Here is a 16585-nt window from a genome sequence, read left to right on the forward strand (position 1 = left end):
AAAGCATAGACTATGATTTTGGTTAGTTTTATTTCCTATATTCTGCCCACTTCCAAATAAGGTGGTTTACAATAAAAAACAGAGACTCAATCAGACCATACAACTAAGGCAAAATGCGTCAATCTAGGCTAAAGACAGTGCTTCAGTTGAGAATTCATTTTGCTTTGGGTTTCCCAAAGGACAATGCAAAAATAGAAATGCAATGGTTATTCCAGCCCTTGTTATTTATTAAAATGGTATGGATACTTATTATATGTGTCTCTATTTCAGGAGTGTATTAATTTTAATTTTTATTTTTTTGGTGGTACTAGGAGTTGAACCCAGGAGCAGAGTTCATCCCTAGCCCATTTTACTTTTTATTTTATTTATTTATTTACTTAATTTATTTATTTTTTTTTGTGGGTCTGAGGATGGATCCCAGAGGCAATCAACCTCTGAGCTATACCCCCTGTCCTATTTTTTATTCTTTATTTTGAAACCAGGTCTCACTGAGTTGCAGAGGGCCTCACTAAGTAGCTGAGGCTGTCCATGAACCGCGATCCTCCAGTCTCAGCCTCCTGAATGCTGGGATTACAAGTGTGCGCCACCACGCCCCACTACTTTTTATTTTGAAATAGTATCTTGATAAGTTGCCCAGGTTGGCCTTGAACTTGCGATCTTCCTTTCTCAGCCACCCCCAAATACAGTATGCCCAGAATGAATGTGTTCTTTAATCAAGCCAATCCCATAATACAAATTGAGTGTGTGTGTGTGTGTGTGTGTGTGTGTGTGTGTGTGTGTGTAAACATCGGGCTAGGGCACGATGGAATTAAGATGATGAAGACCTAAGAGACCATCATGTTTGTGTATGCAAATGTAAATATGTGTGTAAGGAGATGGGCTCATATTTGAATACTCAATAAATAGAAGGGGCAGTGATGTCATAATACATTTCTGGGTAATTTATAAAGGAAATAACTTGGTAATCAAATTTCAACATGAATTTTGGAGGGGACAGAACACACTTAAAACATAACAGGCAGTATGCATACATTTATGAAGTGGGGCTTTGGAGACACACTGCCAGTGTTTACATCTTGCATCTACCTACCACTTACTAACTAGGTAGTTTTGGATAAACTGAATTTCTTTAAGTGTCTCAGATTTTCTTTCTTTCTCTCTTTCTCTCTTTCTTTCTCTCTTTCTTTCTTTCTTTCTTTCTTTCTTTCTTTCTTTCTTTCTTTCTTTTTTTTTTTTGGTACTGGGGATGGAACCCAGGGGCATTCTGCCTCTGAGCTATATTCCCAGACCTATTTTTTTATTCTTTATTTTTATTTTTATTATTTTTTTTGTGTGTGTGTGGGTCTGGGAATGGAACCCAGGGGCATTTGACCTCTGAGCTACACCTCCTGCCCTATTTTTAATTCTTTATTTTGAAACCGGGTCTCACTGAGTTGCAGAGGGCCTCACTAAGTAGCTGAGGCTGTCCATGAACCGGGATCCTCCAGGTCTCAGCCTCCCGAATGCTGGGATTACAAGCGTGCGCCAACACACCCGGCTTTATTCTTTATTTTGAAACAGGGTCTCATTGAGTTGCAAAGGCTTCATAAAGTAGCTGAGGTTGTCCGCGAACCACAATCCTCCTGTTTCAGCCTCTGAAATGCTGAGATTACATGCATACGCCACACACCCAGCTTAAGTCTCAGATTTTTGTGCTGAAAAATGAAGATGCTAATAGTACCCAACTCACAGGATTGTTCTGAGCCTTACATGAGTCAATAATGCATTTGAAATGCTCAGCATAGTGCCAAGTCTATCCATACTCAATAACTGTTAGCTGCTGTGCTATTGGCATTTGTTTGGAGGATGTTCATTATCATGATGTCTCATATATTACGAAGGATCAATCTTAGTCAACTATAAAATCTGAATCTAAGTTAAACCATATATAAACTTTCTTTGTGCTAGATTCACTCTTCATTTTTTTTCAAACAAATTGCAAAAAATAGAGCACTTGGCCAAAGCCTGAAAACATGCATTTAAAAAAAGCATAGTAGTTTAGAGACATTAGAAAAATTTCATGCAAATCCTCTCAGGTGCAGATATGAATGCACAGCAGAAAGAGAGCCAGAATTCAGTTGCTTTTGTGTGTGTGGATCTTGCAGGTGGATTTCCGTGGCTGCCTAGAGAAGCTGATCAGACTCAGGAATCCATGGGGTGAAGTGGAGTGGTCGGGAGCCTGGAGCGACGAGTAGGTTCCTCTTTACCTTCCCTGGTCCTCACCTCACTCTGCAGGAAGGTGTCAAGTAAGACACAAAACGGTGAGACCAACGCCATAGTGGGTTCCACAGCACTGCTGTCCACTAATCACACAGCCTGTTCAGAAAAGAATATTAAATAGTTTCAGGCTGGGAAAAGCCAAATCAAAACCACTTAGCTGTAGTCTTTGATTCTAGATTTCTGTTTTGGCATTTGAAAGTTTGGCAGCTCTGTCAAATTTTGCTGAGCAGGGAACGGAACAGCTTACCTGTTTTCTGCCTAATGCACTGTGGTGGTCAAATCGACCACCCAGTCTGATCATTTTACCTCATGAACACTGGTCCATCTTACAAAGGCCAAACCCCTCAGCACCAAGAGGAAGAAATGATGCTGAGAAAATGGACTTTGATCTTGGTACCCCTAGCCCCTGTATAAGTGATGAACGAGGTTGTTGCTCACCCCATAACTGGGCAGGTGTTGAGCATTTGACTGGAAGGGCAATTCGTGAGTGGCCTCTCTGCTGGGAAGGAGAAGTCAGTCAGAGGTAGACATGGTCTGGGACATCTATGTCCTAAAGTTGATGTTCCTATTTTACAGGAGGATGGGAATGACTTCCAGTACTTGAGAGGCTGAGACAGGAAGATCACAGATTCAAGGCCAGCCTCCATACTCAGCGAGACCCTGTTTCAAAGTAAAAAACTAAAGCATTGGGAGTGTAGTTCAGAGGCCCAGTACTCTTGAGTTTAATACCCAGCACACAAAAATATTGCTTAGTTAATTAGACATTGCATATGCATTTCAGGAAAGTATAACTTTTTAAAGTAACTGAAGATAGCATTTGAACAAAAATTGTCATGCAAAGGCCACCAACAAGAGGCATCATAGGGTGACATTATGTCAGGAAAATTGCCATAAATCTGGGCCTGATGGTCATGACTGCAGGTTTAGGAAGTATTCCATGTCCAATGTTTCTGCCATATGTCTAGGGCCACTCTGTTAGTGTCCATGTCCCCTCTGCATCCCCTGCCTAGACTGTGTAGCCCATCACATCCCGTCCAGCCTGCCTTTCCACCTGCTGGTTTTGTTGTGTTTGCTATCCCCTGTCCTTTAGCTGCAGGAAGTAGCTTGTTCCTCAGGAATGACCTTCTCTCCTTCATTTCTCTCCCTGCCTCAGTGCCCCTGAGTGGAATTACATAGACCCCAGGCGGAAGGAAGAGCTGGACAAAAAGGCTGAGGACGGCGAGTTCTGGTAAGAGGCCGCAGAGCCGTCCCCTTAGTGGCAGGTCCATTCCAAGTTCTGAGGTGTGCACAGCCAGTCTCTAGGTCTTCCAGGAATTTAGCAAGGTTCTCGGCCATGGTGACTTTCAGTCTTCTACCCCGTTTTGCTCTAGTGTAATTCTACCCTATACTCATATATCTTAAACACTGAAACCAAGATATCTGATTTGATGTTGCTGACCTATCAGCTCGCCAGCCTCTCTCATGAGCCAAGAGCACTAGAGATCTGAGATCTACCTTACCACCAGAATGGGATGACTTCCTTCACTGGGGGACTCAGGGAGATTATAAGGATACCACTAAACATGGCAGTACTTGAGGGACATATCTAAACTGGACATCACTGAAAATGAAACAGGAAGGAGGCTCTCGTGGACCTAGACAGGCTTGTCTAGAGGCAGGTTAAGACCCACCTCTACGGTCTCTTCCAGTTTATGGTGCCCACTCCGTGTGACAGATAGACATGTGAGAGGGGTTCTCTAAGAACCAAGAGGCTAACCACAGAGAAGACTTTGGGTGGTGGTCTTTGTGTGTTCATAGAAGTGGGCTATGGAAAAGATTAAGTCAGCTAGCTGGTAGCTTCCGAGGCCCTTTCTAGGGCTTTTTCTGGGCCCAGGTGTCTTTAATCATCCTGTCAGCCCAGCTGTCTGGACTGAAAACCCTCTGGTCCTTCTGCCCCCCAGGATGTCATTTTCAGATTTCTTGAAGCAATTCTCTCGCCTGGAGATCTGTAACCTATCCCCAGACTCTCTGAGCAGTGAGGAGATGCACAAGTGGAACTTGGTGCTCTTCAATGGGCGTTGGACGCGGGGCTCCACCGCTGGCGGCTGCCAGAACTACCCAGGTAGGGTGGAGACACCTGGCTCCTCCCTCAGCTGGTGATTGTATGTTAATCTTTAGATGGTGCCTTTGGGCTTGAGGTCTTGCTTCTCCCCAAGCTCAAAGGCTGGGACACCTGAGACCCGATCGTATCTTTCGGTGTTCAAATCATTTCTGCTTTGCCCACCTGCCTGTCTCTGCTTCCATGGGATGTGCTTCTGACTAACCTGCTCTTGACTTCCTTCTGTTCTTCTCCTGGGCTTCTGCCACCCCTACATGACCCAGCTGATTGACACCTTCTTACAGAGTTCTCGGATACTAGAGCTAATGGCATGCTAATGGCATGTTAATGGCACACTAATGCCATTAGCTAATGGCACGCTAATTAGCTAATGGCACCCTAGAGGAACAGGGTCCTGCATCTGCCATTTCAATAGCCTGCCCCAGCAGGGAAGCTGCATTTGCACCTGAGTTGGAGATGGAGGGCAAGACAGCGGGGTCAGGGATGCCGTATGTGGGGTTTACCTGTGGTCACTTTGCACTCCTATGGGGGTCCCTGGGGCTCCGTTCCTGATGGGGATAGCCTGGTGTGAACCACTGCCTCTGCACTAACCCTGGGTCCTCTAATTAAAGGTTAGCAGCCTTCCCCAGCTCACAAAAGATCACTAATATATACACGTATAGACTCCTCCTAGGTGGAATCATCCGCTGAGGCAGCTCCTGATGAAGAAACTCTGAGGCAACGCCCCACATCACTAAGGAGAAAGGAAGGAAAGCAAAATCTGCTCTCTTCATGCCTCACTTCCCCTCCCTGCTTCCTGCTGGGTTTGCTGCTGATGTGTTGATTGAGGTTGATTGACTCCGAGTTTCCTGGGGACAGGCCAGTTGAGTTCTCAGTGCAGGGGTGTGCTCTGTGCTGTGGAAGTGGTGTCACCAGAAAATCCCATGTGGATACAATCTGGCATCTTGACAACATTTCTTCTCCATCCTCATCCAACCAGAGCTCCTATTTTTGGCAGCAGGGACCAGAATGATGGGCAGACAGGAAGAGGGGCGTCTCTGTCCTGCCCCTGCTGCTTGGCTAAACAGTTAGGAGACCCCGGGGTGGGGGAGCATTTTCCTTCCCTGAATTTTAGTTTCCTAATCCTCAAAGCCAGGTGATAATTCCTACCTTTTTGACCTCACTAGACAGGTCACAGTGAGCATCCTAGCCTGAGTATGTAGGGAAGCACTTTGTAAACTGTGTAAGCGAAGTACAAATGGAACACTTTATTCTTATGGCCTTTTCTTCTAGTACTGTTAAGGAGTAAGCAAAAAGATGTAGGGATTGCAGTAATATTGCAGGTAGGAGAAATTAAAATATGCTCACTATTAGTGCACTCTTAGAAAATGCACAGCAAATTTGCATGGACCATTTTGGGAGTCCAGAATCCAGCTCTGTTGCCAGCTAGCTGTCAGGATGAAATAGATTGTTCTTGCCCTTTGGAAATGATGTAAGTGTAGGAGATTATTGAATTCTCTGTCTCCCCTGGAATCTACAGATATTTGGCTTTGAAATTAGTACACTTATGCCTTAAATAAAAAATCTGGAAGTAGAGATTCTGGGAAGGTGGAATTGAATAAGCAATCTTACTGTTAAGAAAAAATATCAATCAATGGCTCTTGAGCACTTGGGTATGCTATTGTTATTTCATAGAGTTTGACTCTTTCTTTGAGGATGTAAAAAAAAAACTCCAGCCCCCTCCCCAAATGATAAAAAGCAATCACCCTTTCCCACTCCTTTCTTCCCTGAGGACACTTCACTTTTGCAATTGTGGAGGGCCTAGCACAGAGACACCCGTCAGGACCATCTACTGCAGTTATGCTCTGCTGCTTGACTCTTCCAATGAATTGCTGTGTGCCCTAGGATGAACCTTTTGGCTTTTCTTTGCCTTGGCTTATGTACACACTATTTTGAAAAGTTATTTTTAAAACTTATCTTGGAACCAAAGGTGTCCTTTTAAGCCTCACAGGTGCTCCTGTGATTCCTGGTGCATTATTAAATGACTTTCTCTTGAAGAGAGTGCCTCCTCAGTGGGCTGCTTTGCGTCACCGTCACATGGGCCCAGGGCTGGTGGGCAGAGGATTCTTTCTCAGGGCTGCTGTGGGCTGTGACTTGCAGCTGGGGCTTTCTCTGAGGGGGAATGCATGCCAGTGAGATGGATGGCTTTCTATCCTGACAGGTGGGGCCTCCTTGGTAGAGAAACTCTTCTGGGTCTTTCTGCCCAGAGAGCTCCCTTCCTCCAGGAGAGGTTTATCCCCACAACCCGGGAGCTGAGAACTGGGAAACATTGACCATTTCTCAGTAAAACATGAAGGTTACTACTTAGTGCAGATTGGGGGCACCCTGGGATTTGGTATCATGACCACCCCCAGTTGAGCAGCTCTGGGCTCCATGCAATGCCGGGTTGATGAAATGGCTGGGCACTAACATTCCAAGTGTGATTGGTCACGCCTGTTGGTACGTGAGTGGGGCAAAGAGGTAAACAAATGGTCTGACCACCTGTACAAAACCCATTCTGTGATTGCTCACCAGGCACAGCTCCGCTGGGGTTTTGCTTTCATTGGGATGATCCAGGTTATTTTCCTATTTTTGTTTTTTAAATTCTTTTCCACAATGGAACTGCCATCGCTGGGTGACTTCCAGCCACTTACTGGACTAATCCCCAATTCAAAATCCATTTGGATGAGGCGGATGAGGACCAGGAGGAGGGTGAACCCTGCTGCACAGTACTGCTGGGTCTGATGCAGAAAAATCGCAGGCGACAGAAGAGGATAGGACAGGGCATGCTTAGCATCGGCTATGCCATCTACCAGGTATTGCTGAATTGGGGCTCATCCTTTATTGTACGCTTACTAAACATCTTTGGTCTGAGTATGTTGGCCAGTAATTGGAGTGTGTCTTTCCTATCACTTGAATATTCCTAATCAAGCATCGTTTTTCTTCCCCTAAATACCTTTTCCAATGGCCATACTAGGCCTGAATTCCACAATTAGCGATTCATTCCTATGGCCCAAGCTTCTGAGATGCTTAGTTCATTAAACCTTGCCTGTCATTGAGAGCTCAGTATAAATTGGTTTATTAGATTCCTTTCCAAGTATAGGCATCTCGGGGGACAGGAGCTGGGAATATGGGGACAAAGGGCATTTGAAGTGACACAGGAGGATGAGCAGCATCATCGAGTAGGAGAAGACTAGAGATGGAAGCCAAACATACCCAGCCCTTTTTTCCCACCATGGGCAACCTCCAGACATCTGGAACATACAGGGTCTGGGCTGCAAAGCGGCATGGACACTTTAGGTTCTGGCATCCCTGGATCAGGAACACAACTGGTTCTGGTCTCAGGCTGCAGTCCCTGGCTCAATATGGTAACCACTCTGTGGTTTTTCCTAGTAACCACTCTTTTTCCTGGTAATCTCTTTGTGGATTTAAATTCACAGATACGTAAAAGCAAGACTCGTGTCTTGACAACCCAGCCAAGAACAAATTGGAATCTACTTCTTTATAGAGGCAAAGAATCTATATAACATATTTCAGAGGGATTCATGGTAGTTTTTAAAATTTTGTTAAATATAAATTTCCTGGGGAAAATACAATTCTAATTAGGAAAACTAAGACCTGACTGGAGGCCCAATATCTCAGTATAAATTAATACTTGAAAAAGGAGTGTTATAGTAAGAAACCAGTAAGGAAAAGTAGTTGCCAACCTCATACCTCCAGCCCTTTTATTTATAATATTCTGGAAGTTAGGTTTTTGAGTTTAGTGTGTGTGTGTGTGTGTGTGTGTGTGTGTGTGTGTGTTGTGTGTGTGTGTGTGTGTGTGTGTGTGTATTATATTGGAAGAATGGGAGATGGAAAACCATTGCTACTTGGTGGCAGGATAAAGAATTATAAATTAACAAAACTACAGATTGACTTCAGCTTAGCTTTTATAGCCCTAACCAGAATGTAAATATTACAAAACTAGACTTACTGTTTACAGGGATAAAAACCTGAGCAGATACTTTGTGTATGCATATCAGTACAGCTAACTTTAGTGAGCATCTTCTATGTGCCAGGTGTGGAGCCGAAAGCCGAGGACACAGAGGAATAGCACAGGCTACTGCCTTAAGAGTGCTTACCATCTAGAGTGGGGAATAAGGTACACACTTGCTCAAGTGACTACGGGGCAAGTCTGATCTGCTATGATGGGGACCAACATGGTGGGCTTTGGGCATCTCGGCTTCAAGCAGGAGGCTTTGATCAGTGTTTCAAAAGATGATCTACATTTCAAAGGTGGAGAAGGGGGAATGTTCCAGCCTGAGATGTCCCCATGTGCTTCTAGACAGTTTGGAAGTTAAGTGGCAGTCCTGGAGAGATGACCTCAGGCACACATGGCTGAAGGATGGGCTACTTGAGGAAAGGGCCACCAGTTCTTCATCTATCAGGTCTATTTTACATGGCTCAATCACCAAACCATTTTTTCAAAATAGCTTTGGGCGGCACAGCGTTTGTACTCATAAATAATATATAAAGCATGTCAGTTTTAAGACTTCAAATTATAGCTGCTTATCAAATACTCCAGTGTATGTCAGCCATGGATTTTCTTCTTATGGCCAGAGGCATATAACTTAGGGCCTGACTTCTGCGTCAGAAGCAGTTTTAAAGGTAGGTTGAGGGAATGAATGTAGAGAGTAGCTGGGATTGCAGGCATACCATACTTGCCCCTGTATCTTTCTCCTCTGGTTTAACTCTGAAACTAGTTTGAACTTGAGAACCTGTCACCAACTGAGAAACAGCAAGGATCCCTGAAGAGCTCCCCCTGCCCAGCCTTCTCTCTGTCCCCTTCATCTTCCGCAGTGATGACAAGCTCCTGTCAGGCAGGCCTGTCTTTTGACCTGTCTGTCATAGATGGCCGTCCTTTCCCATCCCTCTGCGGGCACGGGCCAAGGTCTGCCCTCCTGCTTGGCTCAGTGCCTGCGTGGTGACTTTTGGCAGGGTGGATTCAGAGCAGGTTGACAGCAGCAGTGGTGGGTGAGTTGGAGAGATGGCCATGGTAGTTGGGATGGCCTCTACGGGTGTGGGAAAGGCTTTTAGGCTGGAGTAGAGAGGAAGGGTCCAACGAGGCCTTTGTCTCCCAGAGAGGCAGGGCCTCTGCCTGTGTGATACTGGTTTAAACTCAAAATTAGAGGAGGGGCAGTGGCTCTAGACTCTTTTATGTCTGCTGCCAATGACAAATGGAGGACTGCTGGCCTTGATTTTTCCTATTTATGCTGTTTCTTGGAGTTGTAGATAGTTTCCTACTAACCCAAGTCACCAACAAGACCTGTCTTTTTCTTCTGGTCCAATTAGCCTGAGCAGCAGAGGGTGAAGGAGGAAAAGGGACACCATGGGGATTCTCTAGCCTAGCACAGGATTCCTGTGCACACCTGGATCGGAGAGCTCATCTCCTATGGGAGTCAATATTTTCACTTGCAAGTAACCAAGTCAGTTCAAGCTAAGCTAGTAAAAAAATGAATTTACCAAGCTGGGCGTGGTGGCACAAGCTTGTAATCCCAGCATTTGAGAGGCTGAGACAGGAGGATCGCTGTTTGTGGACAGCCTCATCTACTTAGTGAGGCCCTCCACAACTCAGTGAGACCCTGTTTCAAAATAAAGAATAAAAAATTGGGCAGGGGTATAGCTCGGAGGTTGAATACCTCTGGGTTCCATCCCAAGACCCACAAAAAAATAAAATAAAATGAATTTACCATCTCATGTAACCAAACCAAAGGAAGGAGCTTGAGATAAGAGACTCAGAGGCTGCCAGGACTCCTTTTCTCCACAGCCCCTGTCTACTGCCCATGCCATTCTCCTAGTCTAGATCTCTTTACCCCTAGTATCATCAGCATTAAAAAGGAGGCCCTTTCCTTAGTTCCAACTTAAAAATCCTAGAGAACTCTTTGATAGATCCAGCTTGGGTCATATGTCTATTCTTGGACCTCTTACCCTGGCCAAGGGCAGAATAAATTATGGCTCAAGTTGAGTTAGGTTCCCATCTCCTGGCAAGTCTTTGATCTGGGAGGTTCAGGTGGGAGGTTTGTAAAATGTTAGTTCTCATTTAAGCCCTAAGGTTTTTAATGTTGAAGAATTTGAGATCCTGGTAGTTATACAACTAGAGAATAAAGTAGAAAAGTAGAATCTTTTCTCCACCCCCAGATTTCTCACTCAGTAGTCTATAGGTGGCTTTGAAATTCATCAGTGACTTTTCCAGTTTCAGAAATGCTGACTGGTTTCTCACATTAGCACAGACATGCATCCAGGAAATTGCAGTCTCTCTGGGAGACTTGGGTAAGGATGCCAAGCACAAAGGGAAGGCTTGAACCCTCAGGTGACCTGCTCTTGTCTTCTGTCCTGTAGGTTCCCAAGGAGGTACGTGAGTATTGTACTGACAGAGATGTCCTTCCTTGGGTAAGAACGAGCTTGGATGCCTTGGGGATGGCCCCCAGCACCATCTGCTTCCTGTGATGGAAGCTGGTTCCTCCAAGGACTCTCACTCTATCCAGTGAGCTGGCAGCCCTGAGAGCTGGTTAAAGACAGGCCCAAGCCCCACCTGTCAGCCCCCCTTGGGAGGGAACAGTGGTGATCTCTGCCCTCATGTGTCTGAGCAAGGTGACTGCAGCACACCTTAGATTCCGATTTACTCGCCAACAGAAATCAATGCCCTACTCTCTGATAAGAAAAGAAAGTACCAACTTTACCTCCTTGGCTCCCTGCTTTTTCTGTCCCTCCTCTGTAATTTCCAGCTGAGTTAGGGAGTTATATCCTTGTTGTCACACTTACATCTGGGGTTTTCTCTGCCATCTTGGGCTTCCCTCACTATGTGGTCCACTTTACCTGGCTGGAGGTAGGAGCTCTGGGGGGCACTCCTGGGAAGGGACCTGCATGACTCACTGTGAGACCATCAAGCATAAAGAGAGGACCCCATACCTGCTAGCCTAGTGATGGTCTCCTTGACGACAACTTGGGGAGCTTCTAAACATTTTAATGCCCAGGCTGCATCCCAGCTCAATCATATCAGAGTCTATGGGTGGTGGTGGGAGACCCCAGCATCACAGGTGTGTGAGTGACCCAGTGTGTAACTACGGTTGAGAGCCACTGTGTTCTGGGGCTCCCCTGAGCTGGGTGAGCTGCACTAATTATGCAGTGGTGTAATTCCCCCTCCTCTCCCAGGTCCTCAGGCTTGGCCAGTGATGTGGCAAATGCCAAGAGGACCCAGATTCACAGATTTCAGCATGTAGTATTCCAAGGTTAGAGACTACTGGTTTACCCTGCCTTTGGCTCACAAATGCACATCATGATGGAGGAACCAACAAAGGCATGTGAATGACTCAAACACCTCCAGCTCTACTCAAAAATAACTAAAACCAAACCTGCGTTAAATCTAATTGATGTGCCCCTCTTATGTGAGGAGCTCATATGCACCCAGAGTGGAACCCTCCTCATGCCCCGGTGCCCTCAGTGTGCCCCTGCAGATCCTGGGATCTCTGGGTGCCAGTGAGTCTTCAGGTCAGTGGATGTCAGACTTGAACTTGCCTCAGAATCCCCTGCAGGACTCATTAAAGCACAGCTCCTTGGGTCCTGCCCCCAGAGGTCCAGTCCTGCAGGCCTGGGATGGGGCCTCATAATTTGCCTTTCCCCGGGGTTCTCATGCTGATCCTGGACCCACACTTTGAGGATCACCACAAGTTAAGCCTGCTGAGTCCCCTGTCACTCCTGGCTGAGCTGTGTCCAGGGTGGCTCGGGACCTTGTTGCACCTGCTTGTGTGGGGTATGTAGCAGCTAGAGGAGACCCAGATCATGCCTCAGTGTCTCTCATTCCCACGCTGACCTCCCAAACAGGACTTCTCCACTCTGCTTCACCCTGGAACTCAGCTTGCCTCTTCCCAGAGCAAATCAGAGTTTTCTTCCCATTTCACCACTACTCAGTACTTTCTCCTGCCAGGGCCCTGGCTCTCCGGTGGCTATCCTCAGGGATGACAAGAATGACACATAACTCAGGACACTGAGGCCATAGTCACTGAGGCCGTAGTCTCGATGACTGTGCCCCCAGTATTTTTATACCCAGAGTGTAAATATTTTCAGGGGGAATCAAGCACTGTGACTGCCTCAGTGGCCGGGTCAGCAGGGTCTGCCTGGGGGCCCTTCTTTATCCCCTGCTTAGCAGCCTGTGGTCTCAGGAGTGTGAGGTGACCATGTATGGACACTGTCCACTCAGGGTGGCATCCCAGCCCTAGGTCACATTGAAGTCATAGCCCTGGTAGCTTGTCAGCACCATCCTCTACCTCAGTCATCATGATGAAGATCCATCATAAAGATACAGTGCTATGGGGAGGTTTAATTATGGCAATAACATCATGGCTTCTATGTTTTTGAAGCATTCTGAAGTCACTAATTGGCCTGTGTCATGTTTCAACACCCTCTCCCTTCCCCCATAACAAACAGGTGGGTTATGGGAGATTTTCCCCTCTTGGAGGAGAGCAAGGTCCTTGAAGAGGCCAGGAGGCACCCCACACTGGGTTGGGCTGTGGCTGCCTCCTGTCTGCTTCTTTCAGAGCTGCCCCTCTCCAGCCTGAGCACCCCAGTCACCTCGCAGAGCAGTTTTCTCAGATTGTCAAAGGCAAGTGGCCCTGTGGTGGCTTTTGCTTGAGGACCGAGATTGAAGCTCACCTCCCCAGCCATGGGTCTGTGCTGTGAAGGGCAATGTCACCTCAGGGACAGCTACAGATATAAGTCTGTTTGAATCACTGGGGGAAATATCCAGAGAGAAACAGTACACACCAGAGATCCTGGGCCCAGCCCTTCATTTTTAACTGGAGAGCCTTGGAGAGCAGTGTCCAGCCAAGATCACAAGGTCAGGGTCAGTGTCTCCACCAGGACCTGGCACCCAGAAAGTGCCCCAAATACACTCGACTATGGACATGCAGTGACAGAATCCAAGGTCTCCTGATTCTTGGCAGTATTAAAAATTAATGGTCCCTAAATCAGCACAATAAACCAAACCCTTGGCTCTCATCTTCCGGGATTCAGGAAGAAACTGACTCTGCTGTTGCTTTGTGCAGCTGGAGAGCCACACGGATGTGCATCTGGGCCGGGACTTCTTCCTGGGCCACCAGCCCTCTGCCTGCTCCAGCACCTATGCCAACCTGCGGGAGGTGTCCGGCCGCGTTCGGCTGCCCCCTGGGGAGTACCTCGTGGTGCCGTCCACCTTCGAGCCCTTCAAGGATGGCGACTTCTGTTTGAGGGTGTTCTCGGAGAAGAAGGCCAAGGCCCTGTGAGGCTTTTTTTGCTCCATGGCAGGGGGACAGCTGTGTGCAGGTTCTGGGGCCCCATGCATACCACGCACCACAATACACCACACACACATCATACAACACACATACAAACACACACCATGAACACATGCCATGCATGCACACCACCCACAACACATACGTCACCTATCACATAACACACACAAACTGTAATATACCACACATACACAAGACATACCACCCACACATTACTTAAGTCCTTCCACAATATACCTTCTCCCCCATACCGCACATATACCACATGCCTCCACATTCTGCACACACACCACAAAACATAACACATATGTGATACCTGCATGGATCTGAGGGCTGTGGCTTCCTGCCAGCCATTTCGACAGGGATTCAAGGCAGCCAGGTTCCCAGGGGATAAGAGTGAAAACTAGGGTAAGGTAGCGAGAGAATTCTCTAGCATTCTTCCAGAATTCATGGGAGAGCCTGCTGAACTTGAAGCTCTTGTCTCTGATGAAAAATTCAAGGTGAGGTGTAGGGGGAGGGTATAGACAGCAAAGGAGAGGGATTCTGGTTAAAGGTTCAGTTTTGCAGTGTGTGTGTGTGTGTGTGTGTGTGTGTGTGTGTGTGTGTGTGTGTAGGAACTGAAGGTTCTGGTTAGGAAATAAATTTCTCAAAAAGGTAAAAAACTATCTAAAAGAACATAGTTATCAGCTGAACTTTTTACTTTCTCATGTTAGGTTTATTTCTTTATTTGTATTTCAGGGAAATGGGGGATATTGTAGCTGGAAACCCACTTGAGGTATGTAATCTGTTATTCTGTCAAGGTGTGTGTGTGTGTGTGTGTGTGTGTGTGTGTGTGTGTGTGTGTGTGTGGTACTGGGGTGGAACCCAGGGTCTTTTCTACCTCCAGGCTATACTCCCAAACCTATTTTATACTTTATTTGGAAACAGAGTCTCACTAAGTTGCTGAGAGCCTCACTAAGTAGTCAAGGCTGGCTTCGAACCTGTGCAATCCTCCAGTTTCAGCCTCTTAAGCTCTGAGATTATAAGCATGTGCCACCATGCCTGGCCTATGCCAAGCTTTGACACTCTTGTATAGCAGCCATTTGAAGCTTTTTGATTTGTCAGAGTTTTTTATATATTAAGGATGGTAACTTTTAATTCATTAGGTCTACCACCTTTTCTAGACCCTGGCTTTTCCTGATCAAGACAAGCTAGACATGGCACTATAATACAGGCTTTGCAATGCATCCCCAGCCCCTGAGGGAAAGCTCTTGCATCTCCCACATTCAGTCAGAAGGATCTACAGATAAGAGCACTTGCTGTGTGCTCCAGTGTTCCATGCAGGATAGAGAAGTCCATGGGAGAGATGGATCCAGTGCCCTGCTCTTGGATCAGTCTCCAGTCTTTTGGAGGATACGTGTTGAAAAGATGGAGGCTTACAGCAGTCCTAAGCTGTGCAGGCCTGAGGTGCTGGGTAGCACCCAGTCTGGGAAGGCCCATGGCAGAGGTGAGTTCAGAGCTGACTTTGGAGGAAGTAATGCTTGCGATTGAAGTGTGGGTCCACTCCTCACTCCCTTTGTCCCCCACTCATGTCCTCAATTTCCTGTCCTTTTCCTCAGATGAGGTGTGTTCTGTCAGCATGTCACTGCCCCGTGAGGCATGCTGTATGGATACTGGGCACTGGGTCAGGGCCCAGGGTGGGGCAGGACTGTTTTCATGAGCATGGGACAAACTTCCAGCCCTCCATTCTGTCTACCCTAATGGGTTGAGGTGTCTCTGGCTACAGATGCCACACAAATCACTCCCCTTGTGGCTGAGCTTGCTGTCCTTGGCTGAAAGGAGGTAGGGACAGACATACTCTATAATTGGACATGTATCAAATTCATAAGCTCGTATTTCTGCAGATGCATGAGGAAATGCCAAATAAAGATCCATCTTGTTCTGGGGGTTCATGCTGTGAGTTTAGCAGACAGAAGACACATACCCTATTGTCTGTTCTTTCTTACTCCAGTTAGTCTCTGCTCTGGTGTGACCACTCTTGGGGACCTGGGGCACTAGAGTTAAACACACTGTCCTTAGAGCCTCCTGCCTTGAGTCTGCTGCAATGTGGGGCCCCAGAGTCCCTTTCTGTGCTGAGGCGCCTGGTGGTCTACAGGGTCAGAATTCTCCCTTCAGCCCCTGCCCCAGTGCAGATGCCAGCTCGGCCTCACTGTCCCCAGGGGGACCTGTCATTCACAGTGGCATCTCTTACTGTGGGACCTAGGCATGTTGGCAGGGCTAGAGCTTGCCAGTGTAGAGGGTGAATTCGAGCCCACGATTCAGATAGTAAGAATCATCCTCCTTCCTTTTCTGTTTTGGTTTCTGCTAAATCAACTTAAACTGACTTTAAAGCCCCCACGGAACCCACTGGAAAGTTCAATCCTGGTCATTACTGTGGCTCCCCCTCTCCATTTTCCTTGGACCTGGGGCTTTCTGATGCCCCAAAGCAATGGGGAGTCTCTTCTGGCCATGAGTCCACACTGGTCTCCCTGTGGTCAGCTCATAGGTTGCTTTTTGGATGACAGCTGTTGGTCTTCTGCACTCGGCCTGTGGCTTGATGAAGTGGGAGCCCCAGGCAGAGGGTCCAGCCTGCTGAAGTCCCCAGGGCATGGTGAGGAGTCAGACCAAAGTTCCTGGAATTCCGGGAAGATGGCAACGGAGCAAAACGGGGCTTATGAGCCCCGCTAACAACCAATCTCTATTACCACAAAATCAGCATCTTTCATAGCCAGAAAACACCATCAGCAGAGAAACAAAAAATGTAATTTTAAGGGACAGAGAAAAGAGGGCTGGAAAAACGAGACACCAGAAACCAAACCGCAGTGCTGCAGCTGGAGCCGCGGCGTGAAGCGGCGGGTGCCATTTTGCCGTGCAGCACCAGGCT

General features: G+C 47.0%; 1 protein-coding gene across 2 annotated transcripts in view; it reads left to right on the forward strand.

Annotated features, from left to right (window-relative positions):
- CAPN8 (calpain 8) overlaps positions 1-16585 on the forward strand; it is a gene marked incomplete at both ends in the record, with an annotated part of 73187 nt that overhangs the window by 38812 nt on the left and 17790 nt on the right. Inside the window, 7 exons of one of the 2 annotated variants that reach the window (XM_080699060.1) lie at positions 2145-2230; positions 3413-3487; positions 4200-4360; positions 7022-7191; positions 10754-10765; positions 13456-13667; positions 14422-14458. In XM_080699060.1, the coding sequence (XP_080555186.1) occupies positions 2145-2230; positions 3413-3487; positions 4200-4360; positions 7022-7191; positions 10754-10765; positions 13456-13667; positions 14422-14458 (753 nt within the window). Of the gene's footprint in view, positions 1-2144; positions 2231-3412; positions 3488-4199; positions 4361-7021; positions 7204-10753; positions 10766-13455; positions 13668-14421; positions 14459-16585 lie in introns of both variants that reach the window. The other variant, XM_080699061.1, reaches the window with a different exon arrangement.

Source organism: Muscardinus avellanarius (assembly GCF_963383645.1).
Source record: "Muscardinus avellanarius genome assembly, chromosome: 7".
Lineage (NCBI taxonomy): Eukaryota > Metazoa > Chordata > Mammalia > Rodentia > Gliridae > Muscardinus > Muscardinus avellanarius.